Source organism: Lineus longissimus, chromosome 1, assembly GCF_910592395.1.
Source record: "Lineus longissimus chromosome 1, tnLinLong1.2, whole genome shotgun sequence".
In the NCBI taxonomy this organism is placed as follows: domain Eukaryota; kingdom Metazoa; phylum Nemertea; class Pilidiophora; order Heteronemertea; family Lineidae; genus Lineus; species Lineus longissimus.
Genome location: NC_088308.1, coordinates 9,204,906 through 9,230,896, shown reverse-complemented (window position 1 = coordinate 9,230,896; position 25,991 = coordinate 9,204,906). Strand labels below are relative to the sequence as shown.

At 42.3% G+C, this 25,991-nt stretch overlaps 1 protein-coding gene across 1 annotated transcript; it reads right to left on the bottom strand.

Moving 5' to 3' along the window:
* Window positions 1–9,255: 9,255 nt before the first annotated feature.
* On the bottom strand, window positions 9,256–24,879 carry LOC135487925 (CUB and sushi domain-containing protein 1-like). Its single transcript, XM_064772211.1, has 8 exons — window positions 24,740–24,879; window positions 24,047–24,400; window positions 20,176–20,374; window positions 17,842–18,032; window positions 16,073–16,402; window positions 14,288–14,485; window positions 12,991–13,341; window positions 9,256–11,576 (listed from the first exon to the last, which is right to left on the bottom strand). Exons 1-8 carry the CDS (start codon window positions 24,810–24,812, stop codon window positions 11,368–11,370), a joined length of 1,905 nt encoding a protein of 634 aa, XP_064628281.1. The 5' UTR covers window positions 24,813–24,879; the 3' UTR covers window positions 9,256–11,367.
* Between the last annotated feature and the right edge of the window lie 1,112 nt (window positions 24,880–25,991).

The window sequence follows — 25,991 nt, the reverse complement described above, 5'->3', positions numbered from 1 at the left end:
AAGTTATATTGGTCTACTGCCCAAATCTGAAGTATCAAATTGAATCACAAACTAGAACTAGCTCTATTTAGCTATAGTTGCGTGAAAAATTCGGGTGAGCGACGTACATTCTGTACCCTAGCGGCCAATAAATAAACTACTTTCAGCCGTCTGCTCCGGTCTCGTTAGGGAGTTTTTCCCAAATGTACGCGATGATGACGTGCCCCATTAACAGGACGTAACATCTATTTTAAAATGCGTTTCGAAAGTGAATGCATGAGGACAACCCATTGTGTCGTATATCACTGGAAACGCCCGATTCCCGTGAATAAGGTCAATCACAATGTATTACATTACCAAAACAAAAATGTGTCGGAAGGAACTATATGGATGGTCCCATCGCACCCCCCCCTCCAGCAGTATGACACAGAAGGGCTAGTTGACTGTTCACCGGGGGGGGTTTGGGGGGAGCTTCCCCCCCAACGCACTGGTAAAAACCTATGTCGACGGAGGGGGGTTTGGGGGGTGTCCCCCCATTGTAACAGCTGTAGTTGTTAGAGCTTGCACTTAACATATGCTCGTAGGGGGGTTCGGGGGAGCTCCCCCGACCTAAAGGGGGGCTCACTAAGTTCTTGACTTTACATATTAAGCCCCCCTCTTAGGAGGGGCTCTTAAGATACACGTGTGTGCGGGAGTATATAATGTAAATGAAGTGAAATAAAGAGAGTAAATATTGTATATCCAACAAACAATTTTTTTTGGTTTTTCAAAATGGCGCTGAATAAATAAATCAGACCAGTTGTAGCGCTGAATTATAAATCAGACCAGTTGTAACAGGTTACGAGAACATCTAATTTAAATCTTCATGGGAATTCGCTACATATGCCTAAGAAATTGGCCAATTATATTGATATTTTTATTAGAGAAATATCCGTAATAAATAATGACAGAAAAGGTGGTTTTATATCAATTTTGTGTCGACATGGTCGAGGTCACGTGACATAAACAAAACAATCGCACACACCCGTCCAAAAAAGGCACTTTCAGAAAAACAATTACGTTTTCCCTGCTTAAAACCACACTGACGACTAAGTTATATTGGTCTACTGCCCAAATCTGAAGTATCAAAATGAATTACAAACTAGAACTAGCTCTATTTAGCAAAAGTTGAGTGAAAAATTCGGGTAAGCGACATTCTGAACCCTAGCGGCCAATAATTAAACTACTTTCAGCCGTCTGCTCCGGTCTCGTTAGGGAGTTTTTCCCAAATGTACGCGATGATGACGTGCCCCATTAACAGGACGTAACATCTATTTTAAAATGCGTTTCCAAAGTGAATGCACGAGGACAATCCATTTAAGTGTCGTATATCACTGGAAACGCCCGATTCCCGTGAATAAGGACAATCACAATGTATTACATTACCAAAACAAAAATGTGTCGGAAGGAACTATATGGATGGTCCCATCGCACCCCCCCCCCCCTCCAGCAGTATGACACAGAAGGGCTAGTTGACTGTCCACCGGGGGGGGGGGGTTGGGGGGAGCTTCCCCCCAACGCACTGGTAAAAACCTATGTCGACGGAGGGGGGTTTGGGGGGTGCCCCCCCCCCCCCCCTTGTAACAGCTGTAGTTGTTAGAGCTTGCACTTAACATATGCTCGTAGGGGGGTTCGGGGGAGCTCCCCCGACCTAAAGGGGGGCTCACTAAGTTCTTGACTTTACATATTAAGACCCCCTTTATAAGACCCCCTTTAGGAGGGGCTCTTAAGATACACGTGTGTGCGGGAGTATATAATGTAAATGAAGTGAAATAAAGAGAGTAAATATTGTACATGTATATCAAACAAACAATTTTTTTTGGTTTTTCAAAATGGCGCTGAATAAATAAATCAGACCAGTTGTAGCGCTGAATTATAAATCAGACCAGTTGTAACAGGTTACGAGAACATCTAATTTAAATCTTCATGGGAATTCGCTACATATGCCTAAGAAATTGGCCAATTATATTCATATTTTTATTAGAGAAATATCCGTCCTAAATAATGACAGAAAAGGGTGGTTTATTTCAGTTTTGTGTCGACATGGTCGAGGTCACGTGACATAAACAAAACAATCGCACACACCCGTCCAAAAAAGGCACTTAAAGTAAAACAAATACGTTTTTCCTGCTTAAAACCACACTGACGACTAAGTTATTTTAGTCTACTACCCAAATCTGAAGTATCAAAATGAATTACAAACTAGAACTAGCTCTATTCAGCAAAAGTTGCGTGAAAAGTTCGGGGGAGCGACATTCTGAACCCTAGCGGCCAATAATTAAACTTCTTTCAGCCGTCTGCTCCGGTCTCGTTACGGAGTTTTTCCCAAATGTACGCGATGATGACGTGCCCCATTAACAGGACGTAACATCTATTTTAAAATGCGTTTCCAAAGTGAATGCATGAGGACAATCCATTTAATAAGTGTCGTATATCACTGGAAACGCCCGATTCCCGTGAATAAGGACAATCACAATGTATTACATTACCAAAACAAAAATGTGTCGGAAGGAACTATATGGATGGTCCCATCGCACCCCCCCCCCCTCCAGCAGTATGACACAGAATGGCTAGTTGACTGTCCACCGGGGGGGGGGGGGGGGGTTGGGGGGAGCTTCCCCCCAACGCACTGGTAAAAACCTATGTCGACGGAGGGGGGTTTGGGGGGTGTCCCCCCATTGTAACAGCTGTAGTTGTTAGAGCTTGCACTTAACATATGCTCGTAGGGGGGTTCGGGGGAGCTCCCCCGACCTAAAGGGGGGGCTCACTAAGTCCTTGACTTTACATATTAAGACCCCCTTTAGGAGGGGCTCTTAAGATACACGTGTGTGCGGGAGTAGATAATGTAAATGAAGTGAAATAAAGAGAGTAATTATTGTATATCCAACAAACAATTTTTTTTGGTTTTTCAAAATGGCGCTGAATAAATAAATCAGACCAGTTGTAGCGCTGAATTATAAATCAGACCAGTTGTAACAGGTTACGAGAACATCTAATTTAAATCTTCATGGGAATTCGCTACATATGCCTAAGAAATTGGCCAATTATATTGATATTTTTATTAGAGAAATATCCGTAATAAATAATGACAGAAAAGGTGGTTTTATATCAATTTTGTGTCGACATGGTCGAGGTCACGTGACATAAACAAAACAATCGCACACACCCGTCCAAAAAAGGCACTTTAAGAAAAACAAATACGTTTTTCCTGCTTAAAACCACACTGACGACTAAGTTATTTTAGTCTACTACCCAAATCTGAAGTATCAAAATGAATTACAAACTAGAACTAGCTCTATTTAGCAAAAGTTGCGTGAAAAATTGATCAGGGTTCGCCAGTCTACCTCTCTGGCTGGGCACCACCTCCACAGCTAGGAACCTCTCTGACCAGGCACCACGGATGCGCATGCTCCGTTTGGATCTATTCCGTTTCCGTTTTGATCACTTCCGGTAACGCAGGCATTTTGAAGTTGAGAAAAATATTAACTTAATATCGTATCCGTATTTCGCGTAGCTAATGCCTGAAATGCAGTGGCAGTGCCCAATCATGGCATTGATAGTAGTAAGGTGGATGCCTCATAGACATAGACAGTCATACTATGTACTGTAACGTACAATACCAGAAATCCCCGACCTCGAACTTGCGCATGCGCACTAATTACCATCTCGGCCGATCAACGCAGTAGTGCGCTTAGCTTAGGGCAATCTCCAAAAGCAGAGTTAATCAGGCGGTGGGGAGCATTACGCACTTTGCCGATAGCCCATTGGTTTCCTCTAATGTCTAGCTAATAGGCCTACTGTGCGAAATTTCAGTGAATTTAGTCAAAAAAATCCTTTGTCCACCTTTGTACCACCGCTTTGCATGCATTGATGAAGTTCAAACAGGGAAAATCAGGAAAATAAGCCTTTGAGGCGTTTTTACGGCTCAAAAACTGGCATTTCTAGCGATAATATTTTAGTTGCCGATAGATCCGCGAGAGGGCAATACCATCTAGTCATAATAACACTGCTTCTGGTGTTTTGGAACATTTTTTTCTTTGTCCACTTGCATGCCGAAATTGGAGGTTTTAATGATGTGACAGCAAAAAATTGAATTGGTCATTGCGAGGGGGTCACTAGGGAGCTTGGGGGGTTGATCTATGCAATATACCTAGTTTTAAATCGTGCTTGTTTCATGCTAATGTGAAACACCATCATTCTGATACTACTGAGATTTAAATTTTTCACTCTAGATTTTAAATGAAGTTTGAAAATTCATTTTTCACTTGATGATCATGCTAATCATGACTGCATGAGTCCAGTTTCCCTGCACCCAAAGTTTATTATTGATGGTAGCTTTCCTATATCTAATTGTCTAATGTAAAAAAGTTGGGCATTTTGTGTGGGGTGTACTGTGGTCTTGGCCTCTCCTACCTTGGGGGTGGGGGTGGGGTGGGGGTGGGGTGGGGTGGAGGTTGGTCTTGTTGGCATCCAGGTTTGAAATTGATGTAGGCATTCCAGTAATTTGATTGCAAATTTGTTAGATCCTCTGGTGAACAGTCATATCAGGTGGGAGCATACAAACAAGGGCATCAGGGACGCTGTCCTAAATAAAGAGGTGTCCTGATTATGATCACCTGTGTCCTCGAACACAAGACGTACGATCGTTTAGCCAAAACATACTGCGAGCCGTACTTTTATTATGGACTACTCGTTTTTCTCTCTTGTAATTCGGCAATTTTATATCAGATAACAAAGCGTAATTCAAACGGATACCGCGTCTCGTTGAGGCTGCCATTGTGATTGATTGCTGCGAGCTGATTCGTCAATGGCGGCACGTGACTGATTACACTGGTGGCCTCTATCGGACGGCGTTGGTCGGGTTTTTCTGGTGTTGAAATCATGAAATACAGGCCACAGGCACAGCACAGGGCGTCTCCAAAAAAGGTAATTCTGACAGAACAGAAGGGGTCAATACTGATTTGATTGCATACAATACGGGAAGCTGATTGCCTATACTGCAGCACAAGAGACCAACTTGTCACCGAGCAGTCCGAACCTGGAACCAGCTTCAAGAAGCAACAAGATCAGCTGAGACTGCCGAGGAGTTCCTGCCGAGTGCTCCTAGCCTCCCATCAGTAGACAACAAGCACGCCTTTTTTAATCAAGACTTTTTTAACCAAGACTTTTTTATCATCGCACCCAAGATTTTATCTCTCCGCACCGTCTACTCATGGGCAAACAACAACATGGTTCACAACGCGCAAGACTATGCCCAATGAGAGAAATGACTTTGAAATGTTCTGTAATTAACACAGTTTACCCAATATTGAACAGACTCAAAGTTTTATTTGTTCAAGTAATCAAATGTATAAGGCCAGGGACACATACAATGCTTTTTTCACTTGGTGGTGCCTGGCTGTGGAGGTAACCTGCTCTCGACCATTTCAAGAGAAATGACTATGAAATGTTCTGTAATTAACACAGTTTGCCCAATATTGAACAGATTGGGTTATTGATCAGTTTGGAAGAAACTTCTTTGAAATATTCAATATTGGGTGGATTGTGGTAATAACTTTATAGTCATTTTACTTAAAAAGTCAAGAGTGGTATTCATTGATTGTAGTCACAGTGTAAAATGTTCAATTCTCATCAGGAGGTTTTTATTAATAGATATGCGAATGTGTCCACTGAACAAAATTGTTGTAATTCAAATGATGTCTATTGATTGATTAATAAATACATCTTTAAAACTAAATCGTGTGGTCATTTCATTACTTGGACCCTTCAGCCTGGAAATTCTTCTTCTTTGTGTTCATTTCCATCTAACAGACTCTCCAGACTTACTAGTAATCAGAAGCGGAGTTGGTGTTCGTCAGCCGGTCAAGTCTCCCTCCTCAACGCTGCAAGCGTTGGGCATCTTCCCAGGATGTGCTCTACAGTCATTGGCTCGATCTGGGGGGTGTCGCTATCTCCTTACTCCTAGACAGAAGCCTGGAACAAGCTGGACATCGGGCAGCAAACCCAATATTAATGTGCTCAGAACTCTTCTCAAGTAATTATTGTTTCAGAGTGATCTATAGCCTATACCTAATACAATAGTGATGGTTTCGGGCAGGGCTTAGAGGAGGCTTATAGTAACGAGACTAGTATATAGCAGGCCCGGGAAAGCAGGGGCGTAGGTAGCAGAGGGGGGGGGCAAATGCCCCCTCCCCGAGGTCACCAAAATATGTGTTTTTGGCCAAAAGATTTCATAAAGGGTCATTTTGTCCCCCAGAGAGCCTTTTGCCCCCCCCCCCCCCCGCCAGACCAAAAAGCTAGCTACGCCCCTGGCCCTGTTGGTGTATAGTATAATTTACTCTAAGTAAGGGCAGGGCAATAAGGAAAAGTGCTATGCTGCATGTAGGCCCTATTATATTCTATAACAAAGAAACCCAATATATGATTTAAAGGTGCCGGTGTAATAGAATCAGATGCCCCCTGATATTAAATGCCCTCAACAATAGAACACCGGCACCATTCAATAGGACTCTAAAGAGGCCAAGACCCTTCATCCGAAGAAGAACAATACAGGCGGGCATCAGGAAAGGGAGGGCATTTGATTCTATCACAGCGGAACAATATATCTCCCTTTTCCCACAAGAACTAATATTCCTCACAAAGGAATTCTAGACTGGACTTAGATTCATGGGGACCAGCATTTCTTTTACACCCGCACGCGGAGCATGAGCTGAGCTACTACTGCACGCCAACATATCAACCAACAGCACCGCCATTTCTTCAAACGGTTGGAAGTGATACTGTATTCATACTACCAGTCACGTGTGGTTCCTGGTCAGAGAGGTTCCTAGCTGTGGAGGTGGTGCCCAGCCAGAGAGGTAGGCTGGCGGAGGGTGTTGAGTGCTAATGGCTGATAGTGTACAGGGTGTCCATGAAAAAAGTCCAAGTGTCATATTGGCTCCTGCTGGTTTTAGGGACTGACCTGCCCTTTCAAAGTGAGGTACTGCTCAGGGAGGTAATGGAGCATGTCTTCGGGTCTTATCATCCCATACCAGCTTCGGGCTTTCAAAGATACTTTGCAGTGCGAAATTGGTAAGAATGAGAAGTTGTCCGTCACATATCGGGAGACAAAACCGAACATCCCTCTGAATGTACAGTCTTGTCCGAAGTGATCAGTGAAGGAATAAAAAAGAACGATGCAAATCCCGATTCAATTTTTTTTCAAGCTAAAGATACACATTATTAGATTGTCCAGCTTTCAGAATCGTACCCACAATCATTCACAACACCCACAGTCAATTCAAGTCCATCACAATGTCCTCCTCGACTACATTCACGAACTCTGGTCCATCCACGGCAGTCTCCTCTTCTTCCTCCAAGATAGCATGTGGTCCAGCTTCGATTGGCCTTGGTCGAAACGATGCTTTAAATCAATTGACGATAACGTCCTCATCAACACCATCCCAGGCATCTCTGATGATGTTGGTCACGTCTCTCAGGCCGATGTGAGGGCAGTCTCCTCGTTTGTCCGTGTGGTCCTTCTTCCACGATTTCCATTGTCGCCGTACGTGACATTTGAAGGACTTCATGACTGCAACGTCTAACGGTTGTACGAGGGATGTGCAACCAGCAGGTACGTAATCCAGGCTGCCTCTCATGTCGCGGACTCTCGCCCGGAAGTTCTCTGTCCGTTGGACCCGATAATGATCGACGATTAACAGGAACTGGTGGGTCTCGTTGTCGGTGACGTAGGGTGATAGGACTTCATCTAACCAGTGGTGCGCCGTTTCCTCCCTCATCCAACCAGTTTCCGATTGGGTAATCTACATCTGCTGGTGGGTTGTCTTGGAGGGCTGCAAACACCCGGACGAAACCTCTTCTGGGGAAGGTGATGTGCGCCGGCAACTTTGCTCCAGCGGCTGCGATCCAGAGGGTGACGGTGTATCCCAGCTTCGCATTGGACCTGGATGATCGGACGTCTATGGCCTTCTCCCCCGTGGTGTTGGCCGTGTACATGGTTCTCATATCAAACAGGACAAAGGTTTGGTCCATGTTAAAGAAGAACCGCATCTGTATATCAAGACGATCGATGCTCCCAGTAACCGCATCTCGGAAGGTCTGGATCCTTGCAGCAGCATCAGCGGGGACGATCGTAGTATTCTTGGTCACCTTCCGTAGGGACACCTGGCGTCTCTTTATCAAGCACTCCACCCAGCCTATGGATGCGTTGAAATCCCATAGCTGAGGGCGACAATGCTGAATCCCTTCTCTGACATCTTGGGCTAACTCATTCCACCAGCTTTGCCACACTACCAACGCCTTATCTTGAATGTCGAGAACGGAGACTACGAGGCGACGCTCTCTCATCTGCTGCAGCCATTGGTAAAGCTGGTCCTAAATCTGTGGCCATAACAGATCACGGGGCTCCATTACCGTCTTCTTCCGGCCATGCCCTTGTTCTTGCTTCTGCTCGAGGTCCTCGATATTACACCTTCTAAACGTCTCCCAGGGGATGTTATAGTCGGAGGCGAACTCTCTCATACTGCGCACCGTACCGTTCACCAGTGCCTCCTTCTGGTCTCTCAGGTAGGCAAGTTTTTCTGTCACGGTGTAGCGCCGGCGTCGTTTTCTTAGCAGCTCTACAGCATCCATTGTCGCACAGGTTGTCTGCAATGTGGGTACCCTCAGTTGGGCTTCATTTATAGGCCTAAGAGGCCCTAGAATTACACAAGAAAACCACAAATCCTAGAAACTTCGATTCCGTTTTCTCCCACGTAGGCCTAGGGAGTCTAAATAAAAAAAGAGGGTTGTAGAAAAACAGAGGATGAGCTCCTCGTTTTTCTTCGGAATTTCGTGAATACTATCATTGCCTGAATCTCACTTTGCTTTACTAATGCAAGCATTCGTAGATTTTCCTTCAGAGTTTCAATAAGGACTTTTTTTGTTTTGGGGGGTTTGGATCAATCTAAAAGGTGCTTCAGTTTTATGAGACAACCTGTATAAACGGTCGGCGAGTGGCGTTACCATTTACGTCATTCCACATGCGCACTCATCGACCAGTAGGCCCACAACACTTCGAATCAATAGGGCTGCGGTAATAAGTGGTTTAGGGCAACCGTGACAGCTCGGCTGAGCCATCACAAGGGCCAGCGAAGTCACTCATTGGTTACCTCTGGTGAATAGACTCGAGAGAAGAGGCCGGGCCTTGAATATCCCAAAGTGGTGTTATTTTCATGAAACTACAGTATATAGATTTTTATTGATAACTTCCAATGTGAACAAACCCAGGGATATTGCTTACAAGCATTAGCAGCCCTGGACAGAAGTAAAATTACAAATTACATTGGCTTAAAGGGACGCATAAGCAGGAATAACTGCAGTGGAGCTCTGAGTGAGAACGACAAAAAGTCGCAGGAAAGCAGAAGAACGGAAGGGACCAAACAACATAAAAGGAGACTAATTTATAGTGCAAATATTGTGGATAAACCTGTTGACGCTAACCATATAGCCTGGATATTAGTGGCTTTTGTGAAATTAATGAAACTATAGAGTAAGGCCTGCAACTTGTCCTCAGTGCCACGCAGAGAACCATATAGGGTGGTAAAAGATGGCAGTACACTAATAGGTCATGGACAAGTGCGAGTAAGAGCTAGGGCAACTGAAGAAAGATGTTTGCTGAAACCGCGCGGACAGGGGAGATCAAAAATGTTCGAAAAATTACGGGTAAACAGGTGGTTCCTGAATAATGAGATCACAGCGAGTTTTATTGAAAAGATTTTCTTCCCTACGTGAAAGTTTCAATTCAGTAGTCACCAAGTAGCTTTTCCACCCCTTCATGTACACACAAGTGTTGAATTCGAAGGAGTTTCTTGTATAATAGTCTCTCACACCCTTTGACAAAGATAGCCAGGTTAATTGCACTGGGAAAAGTGGATTTTGTGAATCTTTGTGATATATACTCCTGTACGAAGACTGGATGGTTGCTGATTACTGTGTCTTCCATCATACACTGGGTTTCTATAACTATCAACATTCAGTGGGAATTACATAGGTAGGATCTCTTAAACGAGTTATATCACACATAAAAAGTATTTTTTCTCATATCGCCTCTGAGAAAGTGTAATCCAGTCAAGTGATTTATAGACTTGATTACCACCAGTACCTTGAATACAACTGCCGACTATCAGGCCAACCCTATAATGAATCTGGTCAAGTCTAGACAATGTACTAACATTTGCTGAATCAAATATTACGGCTTCATATTACATACGGGGGGAGGATAAATGAGAAATAGAGTCTCTCCAAGTGCCGAAACTCAGGTTTTAGTTTGAGGGCTTTTTAGAGTGTTGCACTTGACTCATCATCATACTGGCTACAATAATAACTTAGCTTCTTCGGTTTTTGTAGAAGGGAAATCAATGCAAATCTATTCTCAATTTTTATCATAATTGGTCGCAAAGATGAGCACTCACCTATTCGGTCGTGGTTATATATTTCTATATTTGTTTGTTAGTAATCTTGTTAAAGCACTGTGTAAAAAGCTTGTTTTTGATTTTTCAAAAACATTATTTTTTATTGAGCATTATCAGCACAGTTTGTTTGCAGGGAATACTGAGTATGTAATGAAATCATCCAGGCAAATGCAATCCGATAAGTTCAACGGTAAATGAATTGAAGCTAACTCAATAACAGAAAGTATTTTACCGTGATGAGTGTATATCATGTCGTTCATTGTATCAAAACGTGTCGATGAAGATAAAAAAATCACAGAATTTGATCTTTTGATCATTTCAACTGCATTTATTAACTATATTTTTGCATTCACTGAGTATACTGAGTCCACACTATTCAACTCTTAGGTAGGATTTTTGGTCAGGAAACCGGTCTAAACAACAGGTCCGTAAGGCCTATTGACTAGGCCTACATATGAATGGTATGAGAGCCTATTATTTATGTATGGCATTTGAAATGTCTGTAAGTCAACTTCGTGACGTTTTTGCACTGAAAACAGGGTATCATCAGCGGTCATAATGGTGTAAATCTACATGTGCATTGACAATACTCTGACCGTCGCTGATGCCCTGCCAGTTTTCGAAACGGTGCAAAAACCTCACTAATAGACTTAAAAGATTAATGCTCGAAATTGGCATCAATGCCGCGCAACGCCGCAACATTAGTGGTCTTGGTTCAACTCTCGGCCAGAGTATATGTCTGATGCGATGATTTAGATAGGGCGACATTGTAACTTCCCTTCGGTGTCTCCGGTTTCCTCAGCTATATACATTACCAAAAGCCTTCTCTGATTGCTTACATAAATGATTACATAAAAGCATGCACTGTCACCGTATCACCTCTCGTCTCATGTTTAGCTCACTCTGCCGGTGAGCAGAGCGGGAAAGTCCCGCTAAATTTTCCATCTGCCCCACAAGTCAGGTAATGCTCCGATTCTCCATCCAAGAAATACTGACTCTCGATAGGACAGTCAAACTTGAGCTTAGAACCGACTTTGTAGTACAAAGAGTAGTGCTCAATTATTTTGTATCTGTTGGTTGGAAACTGCTCCATGCTGCACCCAATTGCTGAAAAAGATGACAAAGAGTATGCAAGATGTTTTATTTTACATTTTTGACCCAACAACAATTTGAAGCCTTTGCTCTAGTCATGTTTCGGAATAACTGGTAATTTTCGTAGAATTTGCATCAGCTAGTTTAAATACCTGAAGTTTGTTGAAAAAATACTCCGCAATTCACTGTGTCCAAAGAGTGACTTATGGTGTGTAAGTAATGTGTGTTTCAATTCCCCTGATCACAACTACATTTGTACATTTGTTGTTACTTTTTTTGCATAAGACACGCGTGAGTTGTGTTGATGAACACCATGGATTCCTATTCTCTCCCCCCCCCCCTCCTCCTCCTCCCCCAAGGACTGTGTTGTTCTTTCCAAGAACCATGATGGGGATCAATGCTTTAAAGGACCATTGGCATTATTATCGACAATATGACCCAGCTGTCGGCTGCCGAGTCACCTCCTATTCTTCATAAGTTCATGTAGTTTCCATCAACAAAATTGCACAAAAAAAGGAAAAATTCGAAATCTGACTGTATTTATCACGCATAACACGAAAAACAAACCCTGTGCATGCATAGCCTAAATTAACATGCGTCAATCTGTAAAATTGATACACGCATCAATGTATGCACATAACGCGCGAGTAGGCAGCGCATAAATGTCGCAAGCATTATTACTGACTAGTAGCGTCGCCTGGCGTTAGAAATAGATGAAATACATGTAGATAAAGTTGCACTGCTAGCAAATATATATCAACAAACATCCATGAATGGGCAGCTTTTTACTGCAGTATGTTTGTTATTCTTCTGGTTCATCAATAAACTGTTTTTTTAACGTGTTTGATGCTTTTTCAATTTTGTTTCAGCTCTCAGATAGTAGAAAAACGCGCTTTTGTTATTTTTAGTACGCACAAGTCCTGGCGCGAAAGACCTTTCCCGCCACGTGAGTGCACGCCGAGATCCGAGTTCACGTCACCCCGGTATTACGACGCAACGTCATTTCCGTTATCGTAGCAGTAGCGGGGTAATCAAGCGCCATCAGCGTGACGTCGGAAAAATCTATATCAGCACCAAGATATCACAGGGTGGATCCATGGCTCCAGGAAGCGCCTTTCTAGTGCCTCGTTCCACATGGAAAGGATCGACGCATGGACTGGCCGGAGAGCTAACTCGGGTGAAGTCAGAGTCAACATCGGAAAAGTGTGATAACTCAGTCAGATTTTGAATTTCTTTTTTCTTTTTTGTGCAATTTGTTGATGGAAACTACTTCATGTAGAATAGGAAGAGACTGGGCAGCCGACAATTATACCAATGGTCCTTTAATGATCAGTAACATGTGTTAACGCCAATAACTGAGAAAACCAAGGCTGTAAAATTGCCGTGACTATTTTCAACCTTTTACAAAAATGCAATAGAATCTGTTTACCTTCGTACTTGATCCTGAAATATCCGGAATCTTTCAAAAAGTTTGACTTGAATAAGACTGACACCTCGTTGTCCCACGTATAATAGCTTTCACTCACGTAGTCGCCGCCGTTACTGCACAGGACGTACCTGTGATACCGACCATCCGTAGACCCTTTTGCCGCCGAGTCGATGAGCAGAAAGTTATCTTTACAGAATGCACTCAAATCGACGACTGTCACTTTTATGTTCTGACCTTTCTTTACCTGGATCTTCCACTCGCAAGTAGTATCCTTCGGGAATGCGTTCGGATACGATGGACTTTCGATGGTGCCGTTCGAAGCAGTCAATGTTTTGTTGCAAAACGAATGCTCTGGAAAAATAGAAAACAAATAACTTCCAAGTGAGAAATGTATCCATGCAAAGATCGGCAAGATTTTTTTATGAGCTAATACTGTCCTATTGACATCCGACGCGCGATCATAATCTGGACGCCCCTTCACAGAAAAAACTCGCGTTGAACGCAGCGGAAAACGCAACGGTTTCGGTCCAGATAAAGGCGTCACACCTAACGCATGAAACGCTGCGGGAGGCGTTTTGAAGGCCAAATATGGTTTCCCTCTGTTCCAATTCATTTTCCTATCATTTTCCATGCGTCCTCTTTAAAATCGGTTCTTTTATGATCTGGCCTGCTCTTATCGTACAAAACCCGATTCTTATCGACCTCTAGAATCAAAAGTTTCGTTAGCAATAGTATATATCGGCTCGGGTCGCTCAGGAAGGGCTCATGGGGGCAGGTCTCTGTGCTTTTGCTTACGGCATGATCCGCCGGGGGGTCCAGCAGTTGAAGTGGCTGAAACCACGTATAAAGAACGAGGCTCATTCAAGAGTTTGATCGCGCGTCGGACGCCGATGGTCACGAGTCGAAGTATGAATTCGGTATTAGTCGTTAACGTTAACCCCTTCACACTTGGTAGGGTGTGAAGTAATATGATAAGAAAATGGCGGATGTCCAAGCAAGTTTGACCGCTTGTGCATAGACTAAGGTGGGTGAGAAGCGGGACGCGGGGCGCGTGCATGGGGGTCTTTTTTCGAAAGCTTACGGATATCTCGTGTAATACAGGTGTTTGCTTTGAAATAAGAATTCGTCTAAGGTAAAGTTGTGTGATTAAAGCGGCTATTGAATACAACTTAACTGGAATGTCAAAGCATGGCATAGTATATATTATACATTGTATTTTTTGCAGGAAAACTAAGACAATTAATTGAGAACTATGTGTATAATAACCATTTCAGTCCTAGCTTCTGCCCGTACTCACCAACGCAAATTGGCACGTGCCTATCCCAGGTTCTGTTTTCTCTACATTCTAGTGTGATCTCTCTTTCCAGAGTAGGAAATACGTAACCATGCTCACACCCGACCCTCATCTTGAAATGTGTGTGGATGAAGCCCACGTTGTCATTCAGTATCCGCGAATGAGGCGGAAGTATGGCGTCCCGAATGCCACATCCAATGGCTGAAACAGATCAAATGGCAGTGGATACAAAAGCATCTAGTTATAGTCTATTCATAAATGTTAAATGTGAAATACTGGTCCGATTTATTTGAAGTTTGGTTTCTGTTGATCCTTGCCTCAAAACCAAACAGGAGTTTAAGGTTCAGCATTCTCGAGGCAGATATAAAACAAATTCTTCAGCCAAGTCCAATGGTCATTTTGAAAGTCCCCTGGATAGGCTATATTTTGTTTCTGGATATTTGTCATTCATTCTTGGCACATGAGTATAGATTGACCAAAAAAATAATAACCTGAACAATTCATCCAGAATATCACAACGATCTAATCCGCGTACGGGACAAGTCAGCCCTCTTTACGTTTCACAATTCATCCAGAATAATCAAGACATAAAGCGTACAGAGCGGAAAATGTCCGAATTCAATGCTCTACGTCAATGTACATAAATGGTACCACGGTTACTTACATAAACTGTTTGTTGTTCGGTGTAGACCAATGAAAACTAAACTTCAAAGAAATCCGTCCAATAGTTCCCTCTCCGGCGACCCGAACGATGCGAACATACATGCAACACTTACGAACAATGGATTATGATATAACAAGTTACAGTATGTGGTGTTGATAATTATTATTCAGTCTGAATTTCTTATATGTATATGAATAAAATGCATCGCATCATCACAGTGACTATAAACCCCAGATCTCAGTTTTTTTCGGATTTCGATCGAGTTCTGTATCAGCGTCTTGACCTCACGTAAAATCTGTCATCTGTAAATCTGTAGGGATGCCGAATCTATGCATCGAATTTATCTCGTATTAGACACGCAGAAATGATGGGATGGGATACTCGTGGTTTTGGCTTGATTATCGATCGTATATACATGATTGATTACGTGTATTTGACAATGCCAGCTCAGGCTTATCGACACTCATGAAAGCTGTTTCATAGGGTTCATATCATCAAGATTTACCCTGCCAACGCCTTGATAAAGCCTGCAGCATACTAGCCGCCAACTTTGGCGACAAGAAGCGTTCGGCTGACGCCACTCGACGCCAAAGTTGGCGGCCAGTGGATCCCGGTCAGAGCACACCTGCCCAGAATTGGCGTCCAGTAGCGTCTTTTCCGCCATTTTAAAATCATGTGACATCAAGACGCAAGCTGATTGGCCATAGCCTCGCCGCCGACGCCAAGTCAGGCGGCCATCCGTAGTAGCACACCTGGCTTCTTCTTGCGTTCAAGCGCGGCGACACGCGTCAAAAATCAAACATGTTAGATATTTGGCGTTTAGTTGCGGCAAATGGCGTCAGTCAAGTCGCGTTCGCCGACGCCGTTCGTAGCAGACTATGGATTTTTCAGGCGTTTAGGACTCTTGCGGCAAAAAACGCCTGTGAACGCCGAAGTTGGCGGCTTATAGTGTGCTGCAATTACGAGGTAATGGGCAGAATGACGTACACCGTAATGTGGAATTATTTGGTTGAAAGTATCAGGCGATTTAGTGTGCTAAGTGATGTACAAGCCGAGATTATCATCATTTCTCAACAAAGAAAATGTTTGAATATGTCGATCTCTTTTTCCAGGACTGTACATACCTTTGTATTTGACGAAATAGCCCCTATCCGTCGCTTGACGTCCTTTGTTCCTCACTTGAAGAGAAAGCGTGTTGGACTCGCTTAAATAGCTGGCACTGGCCTTCAGAGAACCCCCGCACAACATTACCGCAGGTCTGTTCTGGGAACGGAGCATGACGTAGCCGTGGTTGCAGTCGATTTTCGCGTCCAGAAATGACAGGGAAATCCTCTGACCAGGCAGTGCCGTGATGTGAGTAGTACAGTTAGCACGGTTATAAAGCGGGTCGGGGTAGTTCTGAGTGGTGAGTAACCCACTTGGTTCGGTCATATTTATACTGCAAATTCTGAATACTAGAAGAGAGGAATAATGTCAGAGTCAGTCGTTTACAGTGCGTGGGGATTCGGACAGTGTCAGCAAGTCACTGTCCACTATGGTTACAACATCGCTAACAGACGACAAACTCCGGGAGATTCAACAACGAATGATTCCTGTTCTATGACGTTTGCTGGTAGATATTTTTGGACGATAACTTAAAGACATCTGTTGGTAGATTTTGATGTAGCTGTCTAGAATAAGTAGAAAAAGCAGTATTTTGGTAGACCAATGCCTACTTCAGGCTACAAAAGGCGCTTATTCTCCCATTTCTGCCAAAGAGTTGTGAAGATTATTGCATGTGATGTGTTGTGAAGCATACCAGAAAAGGAAGATATGATGGCAAGCACCTGGCTCAAAGTGTTCTATAAAGTGTCTCAAAATGCAATTAAAAAGAAGGCAGACTGCCCGCTATGGTTACCTGTGTCACTGTCATGACTGTACAAGTGTAACCATAACGGAAAGTGGTGGCAGTGCATGAAAATAACCATACCGGACACTCTGCCATCTCATATTGCATTTAAGTCTGGAAGTACAGGCTACGCAACACAGCACATGCAATAATCTTCACAACTTCTGAAGATATGGTAGAAAAAACGCAATCTGTACCCTGAATTACGCATAGGACTTCAAAAACACTGTTTTCTATTTATTCAGGACAGCTACACCGATACGAACCTATTAACTGATGTGTTAACGTTATCATCTTGAAATATCTACCAACAAATCCACGTCGAGTGCCATAGAACAGGAATTATTTCAAATTTCGAGTTTTCAAATTTGTTTTTGTCGTCTGCTAGTGCTATGGTAACCATAGTTGACAGTGACTTGCTGACACTGTCCGAATCCCCACACTGGCTTATGTTACACGTATTTGGTTACCTCGACCCCAAAGCCTTTGTCCCTGATCAAAACGGCTGTGCTTATTGTCAAAATCTACCTTATTGCTCAATCAAATGTTAATTGTGTAAAGATGTCGAGCATTTCGTTATAATACATTTTCATGGTCACACGATATACTATAGTATATATCTTGTTGATGGGATTTTCTCGTGCTTGTATTCAAAATTGCACATACACAATGTACTTGTTGAATCGTGTTGAATTTATGAATACGTGTATATAAACATGGTAGTTCTACAGGGAGGCCCAGAACCACCTTGTACCCAATGTGCCTTTTTATAAGTTGACAGTCAATGCACATGGCATGGTGATAGTTCATGTAGCATTAAGTGTATAAGTCAGTGAAACCTGGAACACATTCGAGGACATAATGGCTTGAAAATGTGTTCCTATAAAAGTACTCACATTCTTCATATATTCCATGAGTAAGATCCTTTGAATATTTACTCAGATATAGAATTAATAAACTTTATACATTAGTAATTTATGAATACAAAGTACATTGTATACATACCTGTGATGAGAAAAGTGACATTGTCTTTGAAATCCTCCCTTGTTCCGTTGATCACTTCATATGCGAAGCAAATTCTCTCTGGCTCTCTTCTATAGCCCGTTGGAAGGACGTGAAGACGTTTATAAGAGGACGCCGGCGTTCTACTCGTCAGATGGATAAGAGTGTGCAGCTCGCCCGATCTCATTCCGGACCTGAAATCAATTAGCCATCTTCTTGCAATTATTTGACTGTTTGAAAGTTAAGAAGTCACAAAGGAGCATGCCGATCCACCGTCGTTGTGCGTATATCCATCCTTGACCGCCGATTCAGGCCGTCATTCAATTACTTTGTGTCGAGCAATTAGATTGGCCACCCGTTTATGATGGTGCGTCCGACAGATTACCTGGCGGGAGTTATCGGCGGTGAAAGGAGAAGATTTTAGGAGTGATATTCACCGCCGATAAGTCGGCATTCAAAGGAGAGTCAAACTCCTAAATTTAAATGACCATTGGCATTATTAAGGGCAATATTAGCCAGCTGTTGGCTGCCCTGTCACCTCCTATTCTACACATGTAGCTTCCATCAACAAATTGCACAAAAAAAGGAAAAATTCAAAATCTGACTGAATTATCGCACTTTTCCGAAAACAGAGATGTAAGATTTTGGTCCGAGAACGAGGTGGCAATTTGACGATAGATACCGTATTGCCTGTTGTCAGAAATGAAATGAAACCACAGTGTGTTTATCATGCCTGGTATGCCTAAAAATGATAATGAAAAACAACAGTTTGCCTTGATGACGCCAACCAGAGAAAAAAACCTCGTTATTGTTCTCGGATCAAAATCTTACCTCTCTATTGACTCCGATTTGACCCGAGTTAGCTCTCCATGCATCGACCCTTTCCACGTGGAACGATGCACTAGTAAAACGTTTCCTGGAGTAAGGTCTTGGTGCTGACATCGATTTTTCCGACGTCACGCTGATGGCGCTTGATTACCCCACAACTGCGACGATAAATGGAAATGACATTGCGTCTTAATAGCGGGGTGTCGTGAACTCGGATCTCGGCGTGCACTCATGTGACGGGAAAGGTCTTTCGCGCCAGGACTTGCGCGTACTCAGTGAAAATAACGAATAACGCGTTTTTCTACTATCTAGGAGCTGAAACAAAATTGGAAAAGCATCAGAGAGGTTTAGAAAAATAGTTTACGGATGAACCAGAAGAAGAACAAACATACTGCAATAATAAGCCGTCCATTCCTTTAAGGCATTACGTGCCAAATCCAGGCCCAAGCTGTGGAACCGACTGCCAATCAGCTTGCGGACACTGACCAGCGCCCCTGTCTTCGCGAGTCACTTAAAAATCTCTTTGCTCGACATAATGTATAGTGTAATGTTATTCAACATGCGCTTTCAGATCTAGGAGGCGGGGAACACGACAGCTAAAGTTCCGACCGACCAGCTGCAACAAATGGAAAACATAGGTTGCCAATGCTTGCTTTACGGTCATTTGTGAAATCAGTCCATATACTATAATATATTATGAGGGCCGAAATCTCCAGATCCGAATGTACATGCACATTAATTTTGTTCGCATCAGTAAAATACTACGATATTTAGATGTAGGCCTACCATGGGCTTGATGGGGAGCCATTTGAAAGTATAGATTTAACAATGAATACGAAATTTTATAGATGTTTTGCACGAAAAGCCTTGATTTCCGCTAATGAGCACTAAAGAACCAAAAACAAATTTTCACGAAAAAAAAGCGACAGAGGACCAGGCGGGAAAACAACAACAATCTCGATACATGTATTGGGTTTATACTACCAAGAAGTTATAAAGAGGGATAAGTCTTAATAAATTCTTGATATTATCAATCGAAAAATGTATCCAAACTGTGTGTTGGAACGTTCGCGCGGAGCAACCGTTTTAATTGATTTACAATTGTACTGCATTTCAAAATCTTTTCAACACTGGCTAAGGTGGACAGTCTTTGCTATTTTTGTCATTTATTTTTTTGTTGACACAAACTTGTTTACACGATAAATCACAGTATTAGGTTTTTCGAATATTAAAAATATGCCTTCGTCTTTTTCAAATTAAAGCCCACGTGGACACGGCTAAGCCAAAGAAAATATACAGAAAGTAGAGTAGGCCTTATGTTAAATTTTGGGAATTTGTAAGGATGGCGGCCCGTCAAGACACCTCTTGTCATTATCAAGCCGGTTGTTGTTTTTTTCAATCAACGAAATGATGATTATGCATGTGTGTTACAGAATTTGACGATTCGTTACTAAAAACGGCATCTTTGTTACAATCTACATCCTGGCTTCTATTGTCCCAGTACTTTACCTGTATCGTTCAGTGTAGAATACTTTAACGTTGTTCAACGATTTTATGTCGCTCATACCTCCATTCATCTCAAAAGCCACATTGCGGCCAATTGGTATAGCCATACACCTTTCCTTATATGCTGATCGGAACGAGTTCTGTATCTTGTATTTGAAATACACTGGGTGTCTGGTTGTTGCGCTAGAGGAGGCACCATTGTCTACAAAAAAAGGAATAACACGAATTGTTAGGATATCGTACTTGGTTATACCATCCTGACTCTTATGCGTTTGCGTCACCATGCACTATCGAGCTCCACAATCTCAAAACATTGCGGGTCAAGATGTGGTTATACCAGAGTCGTTCAATAAAAAGAATCTAGCAATAAAATTTCATTTAAAAATGTGGCCGTTTTTAGAACGATATCAATTTCAATTTTCAATTTCAATTTCAAAACTTTCATTGAGCACCAATACGTGTATATAAAATCTACATAGAGAACAAACACTAATAACACAATAGAACATAGTCAAAGTACATGTATGTTAAAATGTATGTACGTGTAGTTGCTCAAAAGAGAGCGCCGAAGGCGGTGATGTTATCAAAAATGTCACTTACAAATGTACATAAAAGACATTGCAGTATCATTTACAAAAGGCTCAGATTACATATTATTAACTAGTAGAGCTACGAATGCAGGTTAATAAAATTTGAGACGGCGCTGGAGCGTTTTTCAAATAACGACATGATATTGTCAAAGTCTGATGCAGAGGGCTTACTGGACTTTGCGCAATATTTCGCCAAAAAAGTATTCTACGCAACGGTCCCTAGGTGACTTTTCCTATTCATAATACACAGCCTGTCCATCCTAGATCGTGGTTACATGGGGAGTAATCGTTGTAAAATTAGGCCAAACGCAAAGACAGTTTATCCGGGTACCACTATGTTTACGATGCGAACAAGCCGTGTATGTCATTATCAAGCATTTTTTTCATTGAACATTTGCGGGTACAGCGTCACAGGGAGCAGCATTGAACGGTAAACAGGTTAACATCATATTCAGACAACGGCTTGTAACGGCCATACAGGAAACGATTCGTATCAAAAACCGACGATCACAACTATTCGCTTGCTGAGCGTATACATTACGCGCATACATTACATTCAGACAGTTGAGCTTCCAAGCTTTGAGAAATAACAGGTCATGTGCGAATTTGGCATGTAATTTTGGTAATTTACGTGAGTACATTTTCAACCCCGAAAAGTGTGATGAAGTTATGCTTTTATTTAGTAAAAATCGGCAGGCATGTCCAACAAGACATGTGTCTCAGCTGCCTGGGTGGGTGTGGGTCATCACTCAAAAGTCGTTCTCTGCAATGCATGCAAGCACTGCGTGTGTGTTTGATTTGTGTATACAATGTACGTTACCCTCTCTACTTCAAATGAATGAACCTCAGGGTTTGATTAATTAATTGTTTGTCGTACCTTCTTCGATCGAGGTCCGAACAAATTTTCAGGCTAGAGTACCGGGGTAAAACATAATGGTCGCTCCCCCACTTCGCTCGTTTCGTTTCGTTGCGCAAAGTCCAGTAAGCCGATGCAGAGTGCCGAGCTTGAGATAAGACCGTTTTAATATGTAAAGTCAAGAACTTAGTGAGCCCCCCTTTAGGTCGGGGGAGCTCCCCCGAACCCCCCTACGAGCATATGTTAAGTGCAAGCTCTAACAACTACAGCTGTTACAATGGGGGGACACCCCCCAAACCCCCCTCCGTCGACATAGGTTTTTACCAGTGCGTTGGGGGAAGCTCCCCCAAACCCCCCCCCGGTGGACAGTCAACTAGCCCTTCTGTGTCATACTGCTGGAGGGGGGGGGGTGCGATGGGACCATCCATATAGTTCCTTCCGACACATTTTTGTTTTGGTAATGTAATACATTGTGATTGACCTTATTCACGGGAATCGGGCGTTTCCAGTGATATACGACACAAATGGGTTGTCCTCATGCATTCGTTTTCGAAAGGCATTTTAAAATAGATGTTACGGCCTGTTAATGGGGCACGTCATCATCGCGTACATTTGGGAAAAACTCCCTAACGAGACCGGAGCAGACGGCTGAAAGTAGTTTATTTATTGGCCGCTAGGGTACAGAATGTACGTCGCTCACCCGAATTTTTCACGCAACTATAGCTAAATAGAGCTAGTTCTAGTTTGTGATTCAATTTGATACTTCAGATTTGGGCAGTAGACCAATATAACTTAGTCGTCAGTGTGGTTTTAAGCTGGAAAAACGTATTTGTTTTTCTTAAAGTGCCTTTTTTGGACGGGTGTGTGCGATTGTTTTGTTTTTATGTCACGTGACCTCGATCATGTCGACACAAAATTGAAATAAACCACCCTTTTCTGTCATTATTTAGGACGGATATTTCTCTGATAAAAATATTAATATAATTGGCCAATTTCTTAGGCATATGATGTAGCGAATTCCCATGAAGATTTAAATTAATTTAAATTAATTTCAACCAATGGGATAGCAACCACCACCGGAAGATCGCGGAGAAATCGGTAAACTCAACGGAGTTAATTCAGAAAAATACCCAAAAAAATTGTTTGTAGGATATACAATCAATAGTTACTCTCTTTATTTCTCATCATTCATTTACATTATCTACTCCCGCACACACGTGTATCTTAAGAGCCCCTCCTAAAGGGGGGCTTATCAATTTTTCTTTCTGGTGGGGTGGGGGAGGGGGATAATGGAGTTTAATGCTTGCATGAAGAGTGTATTGAAAAGTGGCGCTTTATCTTCATAAATTGAAAAAAAAATGTCATAGATTTAAAATAGGTGACGATTTATCAAAGTAAGTATTTCTCGATCCCGATGGCCGAGTGGTCGTAATGCGTCCGCCTCGTGAGCGGAGGTCGAATGTTCGAGTCCGCGGCAGCTCGTTCCAATGCGACCGGTTGGCTAAACTGCCTTCTCGCCAGATGCCTGGCATTGGAGATAGGAGTTTGAAAGTAAGGAGATTCTCATAAGCCAATTCTGGCTGGCCTTTTCAGTAATGGTGACACGATGATGAATAATAAACTTTACTTTTGTACACTGTATATTGATTTACAGTTTTCATACAAAAACAAAGCTTCTCCTCCATACATCTTACCTCCATATTCACTGCTCTTAAAGAGCTAATTTATTGAACATCACTTATGTTTAAACTACTTTATACATTCTGCTATTATCCTTTACAGTGCATTCATTAGTTTCAGCACACCTGCAAGTGTTCTACATTGCACTTGTAAGTACCTATTCCAATTGACTGTAACCTTTACAAAATTGGCAAAGATTTAACCACCGGAAATTTGTTCAGAATAAAGTTACCCACTTATCTAAAATAGGGCATAACACCTATCAATGGCGACTTGATATGAGGTTATTAGTTCAGCCTGTCTGGCTAACGCTGATATCAACACAAACTACTTACGATGTCTCGGCAAATGATGGACCAAATTTAATGCAGTTTTCAGCATGATGTCAGAAGAAAGACAATTCGAATCATAAACATTCATGTAGGCAAGAGTTCATAAAGACTAGTCGTTATGAATTCTTGATGTTAGGAATGAGATTGCATAACATTTTCGTTATGTAATCGGCATCAACGTGTACATGTACATTGTAGTTACACTGAGTTTTAGAATAAAACAACTATATGACAAGAAAGTTGGTTCAACTGGATATTTTACAGACTTGTAGTCAGTTGCACCACCTTTGCCTTACTGAGTACAGTGGTGAAATTGTACACGTTGCGAAGTAAATTTCTTTATCTAGTGAATAGATTAGACTATGCCGTGAAATGGTGTTCTTGGAAAGAATGATCATTCCAAATCCACTAATTACCTTTGTGAATGTACACAAACTCGCCACGGTCCCCATACCGTTTGCGCTCCAACTTCATGAAACATAAGACGCTGCCGGACTGGACGCGGAAGATGTCGGGTGGGTCCGTTCTACCAATCTTCGTGGTCTCATCGTACACCTTAACGACATCTTCCCGTAAAATGTCCTCCATTTTGTCCGGGCAAACGGTATTTCCAGAGGGCCAATTAAAGAAGATGAGCGAGGAATCCGTCAAATTCAGTCTCATGATTTTGAAGACTCCTCCGTCCCTTCCTGGAGAAACGGTGTAGTTCCATGTCGTTGTCCAGAACTCATGACTGGCAGATGAACGAGCAGTGTCGTAGGTCACTACCACTATGAAGAAAGGAATAAAGAATTGAAGTCAATGACGATGAGCATAATATCTTAAAGGGATAATATAGGCAGCAGCTAGGTAGGCAAGATAAAGTTACACAAAGTTGCCAATAGAGGTCTCTTCCATCTCACAGTACGTCAAAACTTTTCACGCTTGCGCGGGGAATATTTGTAGCGCTGAGTCTAACATGCCAACGTGCCCTTACTGTGTATATTAGTCGCTTAAAGACAGCCAATTTAACCCCTCTGCTCCTGCCTATAGTCCCCCTTTAAGGGGGCTTGGCTTGCATATCAAGAAACGGACCAGTGAGTCTTGAGAGTATAATACGTAGTACTTACCTGCCTCAGATCGGTGGGAAATACAGAGCAAAAGCATACATATTGATGCCAGCTGCATCAAAAGTTTAGCCATTGTAGCCAGTGCAGAGCGCCGGCCACCAGTTGTTGCCTTCCTAAATGCAAGTCTCCGTTTGCGGCGGAAACCAATAATACCCGGTCGAAATCGTTAAATATCAACAGTCTAGTAACATAATAAGATAAGAAGCATTGTTTCAGAATAATTGGGACGATTTGTCTGGGAAATGTACTAGTAATCTGATTGACAGATTGAATCATGTTCGTTAATTTCAGGGCGATAATTGCTTCCCAATTCTCCTAGGACCTTAGCTAGGACCAACATGAAATTCGATTCCTCCTCACAAGTCCGACGTCCCACAAGTCTGACGTCCTATAAGTCCGAAGTACCATAAGTCCGAAAGATATGTATTGTATGAACAAAAGTTTAAAAAGGCTGATATTTCTAGTTGTATGAATGGTCGAAAAAGTTGTTCAAGACAGAAGACCGAGTCGAATATATAACGTTATATCCTCTTGATTATGCTTAAGGAACAGTTGGCAAGACTTGCGTTATCTGGACATTTTGTCAGCAGATGACACGTTCGCATTAATGATCGTCGCCAGGTGAAAGAAATCATGCTTCAGAATTTGGGCATGGCTTTTTTACGGGATCACCCTTTTGTGTTTTATAAGATGTCGCACTTAAGGTACTTCGGACTTATGATGTCGGACTTGTGGAATGTCGGAAGTGGTATATTTTCAAAAAGATTTTTCCATGGTCGGTCTCATGATACTTTGCACTTGTGGGATGTCAGACTTGTGTGATGTCTCGGACTTATGGGGGACACCTCAAATTCGTCTTTTTTCGACAGGCTGAGTTTTAACCGTACATCATAAGCAGAAGGAGACCTGTTATGCGTTTTAACCCGAAGTCTTTCGAGCGCTTGAATTCCTTGATATATCGTGTATAGCTGACATCTATACGGAAGCCCATAAGGGCCATTTTGAATAAAAATGCAATTTGTATTTTCTTCGGAGGTTTTAACTTTTTGGTTTTTTGGTTTCACCGTGGTGGAAACCTCGAAAATATTAACAAAACTAAACAAAAATGTTAAAAACCTCCGAAGAGAATACAAATTGCATTTTTATTCAAACTGTCCCTTATGGGCTTCCGTACATCGAGGTTGCATTGTTAAAAATATTTTGGCTGGCAAAATTTTTTCGACAAAAATCGATTTGTTGTAAATGAGGTCAT